Genomic DNA, 8,514 nt, shown 5'->3' with positions numbered 1-8,514 from the left:
GAGGGAGGAATAACAGTTATGAGAGCTCGATGATGGCTCTTTATGATCAATGATAAGAAATAAATGAAGAACAATAAATAGAACACAATGAATATAAGCAATAAATGGGAGTAATGAGATCAAGAGAATATGTTAGAGAGCAGAGAGAATGTTCTTGTATATTTAATATTGAGTATCAGATGTCCTTAAAAAATGACAAGGATCCCCTTTATAAATGAGGGGGAACCCCAACATAGCACAAATGCATTTATTACAAAGTAAGATAGCTGGCACAGCTACCTAGTAATTTGGTGCAGACTGGTACTATCCTCGCAAATGACGCTAGTTTGGACCAAATGCCTAGGGAATTTCCCGTTTACCCTCGATAAACACCGACTCATGGTGCATCAAGGTCGAGTGTGAAGAGCCTTCGAGGTCAAAGCCTCGAGCTACGTCCCCAAATCTTCGGGGCTTTTTTGAAATCCAAGGGAGAGATGCAGTGATCGTGAAATCGGGCCTCCCGATTTCGCCCGTATACAATAGTAAATAGGACAAAAGATCTTATCCTTTATCTAGCCTAAAATAGCTCCAACTACTGTATCACTAGCATCACACGTGGCCTCAAAAGGTTGATTCTAGTCTGGGGACATAACTACAGAGACGGTTGATAACTTTTCCTTAAGGGTCTCAAGTGCTTTCAAATAATCACCTGAAAAATCAAACTTAATATCTTTCATCAAGAGGTTAATCAACGGTTTTGAAATCTTTGAAAAGTCTTTTATGAATCTTTTGTAAAAACATGTATGACCCAGAAAGCTTCTAATGCCTTTAACAGTTGTGGGAGAGGGTAATCCTTCTATAAGATCAATTTTAGCTTTATTAACTTCTATCCCTTTAGCAGTGATATTATGTCCTAAAACAATTCCCTCTGTAACAATAAAATGACATTTTTCCCAATTAAGTTTGTCTATTCACATCTCTTATGGACTAAGGTCAAGTGGTGAAGACAATCCTCAAATATTTTGCCAAAGATTGTAAAACCATCCATAAAAAATTCGAGAAATTTTTCAGTCATGTCAGAAAAAATTGCTAACATGCAACCCTGAAATGTAGCGGGGCGTTGCATAGACCAAATGGAATTCTCCTATAGGCATATGTTCCATAAGGACATGTGAAAGTTGTCTTGTCCTGATCTTCAGGTGCAATTGGTATTTGGTTATACCATGAACCATGAATAGCCATCAAGAAAACAGTAAAAATCATATCCTGCAATTCTTTCTAACATTTGATCAATAAATGGCAAAGGAAAATGATATTGTCTAGTAGCATCATTGAGACGTATGTAATCAATACTGACTCTCCATCCAGTGACAGTCCTTGTGGGTATGAGTTCATTACTTTCATTTTTATAACTGTCATACCTCCTTTCTTTGGTATTACCTGAACAGGGCTTACCCAAGGGCTGTCTGAAATGGGATAAATGATAGTTGCCGCCAAAAGCTTTACGATCTCCTTTTTTACTACTTCTTGCATGGTTAGATTCAATCTCCTTTGGGGATGGACTATTGGTTTGTAGTTATCCACCATGAGAATAATGTGCGTAGAAACAACTTGATTAATCCCTTTGATATCTTCTATAATCCACCCCAAGGCTCATTTATGTGTTTTTAACACTTGGATCAATTTTTCTTCATGTCATGTAGTAAGAGAAGATGAAATAATTACTGAAAATAATTCTTCCTCAAGATAAACATATTTGAAATGAGATGGGAGAACTTTGAGTTCAATTTTTGGTTGAACTTGTTCTGGTTTCATCCTCACATCTTCAGAATTATTTTCTAGTATTTTGGCTTCTCTTCTGATGATAGGATCATCATTTTGTACGGTGCCAGATTTGTCCAAATATCTTTCCATTAAGTCTTGAATTAATTGATCGTCTTCATCTGTAAGATAATTAAGCATGTCAATCGAAAAACATGAAGATAATGTTTCATCTCCTGAAAATCTTAATATCTTTTGCATATAAAAAATGACTCTTTGTTCATCAACTCTCAAAATTAGTTGTCACTGATGGACATCTATGATTGCTCTACCTGTGGCAAGAAATGGTCTACCCAAAATAATTGGTTTATCGGTACATTCCTTCATTTCAAGTACTATAAAATCTATAGGGAAAATAAACTTATTTACTCTTACGAGCACATTTTCAATTATTCCCTTAGGTTTCTTAGTACTTTGATCTGCAAACTGAAGAGAAACACCTATGTCTTTTATTTCACCAGGATATAATTTTCTAAAGATAGAAAATGGCATCAAGTTAATTGAAACTCCAGAATCAATCACAAAGTGTTTTTAAAATATACTCCTCCCAAAGAGCATGGAATTGTAAAACTACCTGGATCACCAAGTTTTTGTGGTAGCTTATTTTGAAGTATAGCACTGTATTTTTCAGTAAGCATCACCACAGAAACTTTTTCCGATTTCTTTTTACTTGACAAAAACTCTTTTAGGAATTTGGCATAAGAAGGAATTTGCAACAAAGCACCAGTTAAAGGAATATTAATGTGAATTTGTTTTAAAATCTCTAAAAACTTTGAAAATTGATTATCAAGCTTTTCTCTTTTATTTTTTGTTAAAAAGGAATTATCACAGGGAAAGAGTCAATTTTTTTAATATTATTTTCTTCCTTTTTCTCGACTTCTTTCTTTTCAGATAGTTCACGGTATTTTAACATTCTTACCGTTGTTTACCTGTTGTTCTGACTGGTTTGCATAGGGTTCATCAAGCTCCTTACTTGACCGTAAGGTGATGGCCTTACCTTCTTTAGATTTTTCTCTGTGTTGCTTGGCAATGGACCTTGAATCTTTTTTGACACAAGAGTTTCTGGTTGGCTTAATTGAATTTCTAGATTTTTGAAGGTTGCACCTAGCTTTCTGTATTTTCATAAGTAACCTTAATGTAATTATACAAAAGGTCATCAAGACTAGAATGAGCTTGTTGAGGCCTTTGCTAATATGACCCTGCTTTTTAATAAGGTCTGTAGTTTGGTTGTCCACGGTTCTGATTCTGGTATCCCAACGGACGTTGTACTTGTTATTTCTAGAAGCTTTGAGAGTTCTCTGCACCATTTGGATTTCTCCATTGAAATCCTGGATGCTTTTGTGCCATTGGACTCCCAAAAGGGTGCAATTTATAACCGATAAAATGGACTTGTTCATCATTATGATTGGTTTCTTGACATTCATGGTTCAGACAGTTTCCTCTATACATGTCACAAGCCTCAGGTTGGCTTGGTTGTTGTGTATTCACCTGAAAAGATTCAAAATTTTGTGCCAAAGAAATAATTTATTGTGTTAGTGTATTTAAAGAATCAACCTGATTTACCGTAGCAACCTTATTCATGATTACACGCTCAAATGACCATTGGATGGCATTCTCGAAAATATCGTTCAACAATTGCAATGTTTCTTCCTTGATTTTTTCCATTACAGAACCTCCTGCAGCTGCATCAATCACATTTCTAGAAAAGGATTTTAACCCGTGATAAAAAAAATATACAGTTCCATATGTTCAAGAATGTTGTGGTGTGGGCATTTTTTTAACATTGCTTTTAATCAATATATGGTGGGATCAGGTTGCGTGCCATATATATATATATATATATATATATATATATTATTTGTTGTTGATGATGTTATTACGGTGAATTAAAGGAGGATTCTGTGGGGTCCGGTGGGATCGGATTGCGCGCCGCAACAACCTATGTGTTTCTATTTCCTTGAACTGTGTTGGTTTTCGGTATTATTATTTGAAATTATATGGATTGGTAATTCTGGACGACACTGGTTCATTTCTTGAGGTTGTAGTTATTATTTTCAGTTGACTGTTTAATCCTCTTTTGTTTTTCCATTTCTGTCATTATTATATACTATATACAGGTTGTAGTGTAGGTGACCCGCCTTAACCTCGTCACTACTTCGTCGAGGTTAAGCTCGGTACTTACAGAGTATATGGAGTCGGTTGTACTCATACTATATTCTACACTTCTTGTACAAATTTTGGACTCGGTCCCCGCTGCGGTTATTAGTGAGCTCGGATTGTATAGCGTGTAGAGACTTAAGGTATAGCTGCTCAGCGCCCGCAGCTCCTAGAGTCCCCTTCTTTATTTTTATTTAGTTGTGTATCTTCTTTTCATACAACTTTATGTTATTTCAGACCCTTGTATGTACTATTCTAGTAGCTCGTGCACTTGTGACATCAGGTTCAGTGATGTTTTAGACGCTTGGCTGTTTTAGCTTCTGCGTTATTTAATTTGGATTATTGCAGTTAAATTAGTTCTTCTTCAGTATTAAATTTTAAATTGTTTAAAAGGATAAATTGTTCTAACGTTGGCTTGCCTAGCAAGTGAAGTGTTAGGTGCCATCACGGTCCCGACATTGGGAATTTCGGGTCGTGACATCCATATTGTTCTGCTCGTTCCTTTTCTCTGTTGTGTTGATGTTTCATGAATAGTGGTGTTGAGTTGTTTGTGTTGATAAATTGATATTGGGGGATTGGGTTGCAACGGAACATGAAATGATATGATATAATTGGAAATGAGTTGTATGTTGAGAAAGATATTGTGTGAAACTTGGGATCGGGTTGCACGCCGCAACGGATTTGATGTGTAGTAGTTGTGTTTTGGCTATAGATTTTATTCTTGATATTGTGAGACGAGGTTTGAGATTCTATTTTTCTGGGGCCCTATGGTAATTGACTTTCGGGTTAGTTTATATGAGTTTACTGTTTTATTTCGATTCATGTTTTCTGTTATTATTATTTCGTACAGGTTTATTGTGAGTGACATGCCATAGCCTCATCACTATTTCGTCGAGGTTAGGCTCGGCACTTACAGAGCATGAGGTTGGTTGTATTCATGCTACACTTCTGTACTTCTTGTGCAGATTCCGGTGTTGGTCCCAGTGGCATGTAGCGGAGACTGCTCGGATTTGACAGTTATAGGAGACTTAAGGTAGAGCTATTGGTGTTTGCAGTCTGTGAAGTCCCATTCTACCATGCTTTACTGTTATTCTAGTTTCAGACAGTATTATGTCTTACTTCAGACCATGTCTGTAGTATTCTAGACGCTCATGTACTTGTAACTCCGGGTTACTGGGAGTAGTTTAGTATCGCGTTACTTATAATAACATTATGTTCATTTGTGAGTTTATTAATTGTTAATTATCATCACCTTGTTATAATTGCTAAAACAGGTTAATTACTTACCTAATGTTGGTTTGCATGACAAGTAGATGTTAGACGCCATCAAGGCCCCAATAATAGAATTTCGGGTCGTGAAAAAATATTCGTATGAGTGTTAGCATGAATATGAACGACTAGCATAGACTAATAATGTCCGTCTATTTTTGTGTGGGCTTTCATCAATAATTGTTGGGTTTTATATGAATTCTACCCCAATTACAATTAACATTATTTTGTATAGTCTTACCTTTCAGAATAATGACTTTTCCCATAAAATTGCAGTGGTTGTTTCCTTAAGTGATTGATCTTTTAAATTAATTGCAACAGTAAGCTTTTTTTTCCACCAAAAATAACATAAATTTTTAAAATTAAAAACTTAAAATTCTTGTTTGACGGTGAAAACTTGAAGCTAATGATAATGTTAAAATAATTTGAATATTAATTTTCACTTAAATTTTTAATTCAAATGATACTTTAATGATTTGCTTTAAAAATCTCAAAAATCCATTATTGGCCCTTAGAAAGTGTTGAAGAAGACAAAATATGATCTTCTTTGATTTGATATCAATTGACTAAATTGGTGATAATGGATCACTTGTGTTGGTATTTGAAGATTTTTTTTGACATTTGAGATCATCTGGACTATATTTGAGGTGGGTTGATCGAGATTAAAATTGTAATTAGAAGAAATACTTTGTTGAACAATATAGAAAAATTATACCAAATAGATAGACTTTGATGAACAATTTAACAAATAGGTAGATGCTAATAACACCAAGTTACACCAATCTGGTAGAGTCTGATGACTAATTGAATAAGCACAAAATTATCCTAATCAGGTAGAGTTTGTAAATAATTTAACAAATATATTGAATCTAGATAACACAAATAATGCAATATGAAAGAGTTTTATGAACAATTAAACAATCACAAAGTCATGTCAACCGGGTAGAGTTTATGAACAACTAACAGTATAAATAGAGCATAGAATAAAATCTATCTATCCGGAAGAGAAATCCTTGACAAACAATAAATATATTGGGTTCGGAGATTATTTTTTAAATAAATTAAAATGAAAATAATAGTTAGATACCACTCCCTTATAGGGCCATTCAGTCCAATTTTCATAACGGAACGCTCTTAATTACTATCGGAGGATAAATTTCAATAGTTTGCACAAGGTTAAAAAGATAACACATTCTTTATTAACTTACTATAAAAAAATTATTAACTTGCCATATCTCCAGTGATATCTAATAATTAACCTACCTAAAGAAAATTACCTTCGGATAATAGTGCTATTATCATGCAATCACAAGTGGAATATGAAAATATTGTAATTCATTTGTATATAGTAAGACAAGAAATACATAATAAATGAATTGCCTTAATTCTCTTAACTGATTACCATATTTTAGCCAGTGGACACTTAGAAAAAATACTATATAAAGATTGTTGTTGGTCAGACACTATATCAGTGAAATAAAGAAAGATTTATAAAAGAAATGACAATTCCTAAAAGTATTGTGCTCATTATTGGTGTTGTGGCTACTTTGTTTTCTATAGCTTTGGCTACACCAGGAACTGCCACATTTTATACGAACTATGTTCGTAAGTATTTTAGTTTTCTTTCATTAAAATTTTAATAAACAAAAACAAAATGGGATTTACGTTGTATGCATCGAGTAGTATAAATTTTCTTTACTCTATAAGTAAATTTTAATTTATAATATCAAGTTAGTTATCATTTTATTAGGTTATCATAATTTATAACCCTGCATATGACTTGATATTTTTTACTCTACCAACGCTATAATTTAAACTTATAAAAGAGCTTTATTGATAAGAAAAAACAGCATAAAAAATGATTAGCATATTCCTTTTTATGAAAAATAAAAAATAAAAAGGTTATTGATGATACATGAGTCATTTGACTTTAGAAACAAAAAAAAAAAGAACAATTGTTTTATTCAAGTGAGCAACAATGCAAATGTCTCATTCAATTATTTGCTTAATATCATAATTTTTTTTGACATAACTAATTCTAAACTTGTTTAGAACTGAGGTTTAATTATTATTATTATTATTATTCGTGCAGCTTCGGCATGTTATGGAAACACACCCCAAGGTACCATTATAGCAGCAGCAAGTGATCCTCTTTGGAATAATGGTGCAATATGTGGCAAAACTTTCAATGTCACATGCACTGGTCCAACAAATCCAGTGCCACACCCTTGCACTGGCAAGAGTATTGTGGTAAAGATTGTTGATCATTGCCCTGGATGTGGTGGGACCCTGGATCTCTCTAAAGAAGCCTTCTCAACCATTGCTAATCCTGTTGCTGGCGTTATTAAGATCGACTATGTCCAGTGAGTAACGATTTTCAACACATATATAAATTTATACTCTTTATCCAAAATACTAAATTCAGTCGAACCATTTAACTATATGTTGTATCTGCCACTGAGTATATTATTTTATGATTTTCAGGACATCATGAGAGCATCATAGGCGCATGGAATTCCAATCTATACTATATATAGCAGGTTGAAAATATATTCCATAGTGAAGTTGATTTGATCAATAATTCACAATTGAATGTATGTATTTTATCAATTCTAAGAATAAAAGTTCATCGTTTCCTTTTCCCTTTGTTCTATGTTGGAAAATATTGAGCATGTTTTATCAAGCACAAGCTATTTATCACATGAAGACTGCAAGGCACGATTTTTTTTTATTTTTATTTTTTTTTATCATGGGAGAGGAAGGATAAGTGCCACGATCCTAAATTCAGACCCGGTCGTGATGACGCCTCTCGTGAAGGCAAGGTCAGCCGACACAACACACAATTCATCTTAAGCAATTGAAATAATACAATTTAAGTCTTTAACATGATTAAATCCCAAATAAACAGCGAGATAGTACACTTTGCGAAATAGACATAGCCCAACATCGGGGTGTCACCAGTCATGAGCATCTAATAAACGATTAAAAGTAGAAAGAGTCTACATAGTTTATTACAGAACTAAAACAAGGGAACATAAGATAAGGGGAGAAGCATTGGGCTGCGAACGCCGAGCAGCTACCTAGTGAACTCCGAACCGCCTGAGCTGGAAGCAATCAGCACTCGCTAGTGGGACCCGAGGCTCCTGTATCTGCACACAAGGTGCAGGGAGTAATGTGAGTACTCCGACTTAGTGAGTAATAATAATAAATGAAGACTGAACGGTGAGAAATCACGTAAAGCACAACAACATGCTATAAAGAATCAGTGTAAAACTATTAAAAGGCAAT

General features: G+C 34.1%; 2 protein-coding genes across 2 annotated transcripts; one reads left to right on the top strand and one right to left on the bottom strand.

Moving 5' to 3' along the window:
• Positions 1 to 614: 614 nt before the first annotated feature.
• On the bottom strand, positions 615 to 1,512 carry LOC142163430 (putative mitochondrial protein AtMg00860). The gene is made up of 3 exons (XM_075220716.1): positions 1,420 to 1,512; positions 1,110 to 1,257; positions 615 to 907 (listed from the first exon to the last, which is right to left on the bottom strand). Exons 1-3 carry the CDS (start codon positions 1,510 to 1,512, stop codon positions 615 to 617), a joined length of 534 nt encoding a protein of 177 aa, XP_075076817.1.
• A 5,213-nt stretch (positions 1,513 to 6,725) lies between these two features.
• Positions 6,726 to 7,593, top strand: LOC107817708 (putative EG45-like domain containing protein 1). Its single transcript, XM_075220715.1, has 2 exons — positions 6,726 to 6,831; positions 7,319 to 7,593. Exons 1-2 carry the CDS (start codon positions 6,726 to 6,728, stop codon positions 7,591 to 7,593), a joined length of 381 nt encoding a protein of 126 aa, XP_075076816.1.
• The last annotated feature ends 921 nt before the right edge of the window (positions 7,594 to 8,514 follow it).

Source organism: Nicotiana tabacum, chromosome 8, assembly GCF_000715075.1.
Source record: "Nicotiana tabacum cultivar K326 chromosome 8, ASM71507v2, whole genome shotgun sequence".
NCBI classification, from domain to species: Eukaryota; Viridiplantae; Streptophyta; class Magnoliopsida; order Solanales; family Solanaceae; genus Nicotiana; species Nicotiana tabacum.
The sequence above is the reverse complement of the archived record's forward strand: the minus strand, read 5'-3'. Positions and strand labels throughout refer to the sequence as shown.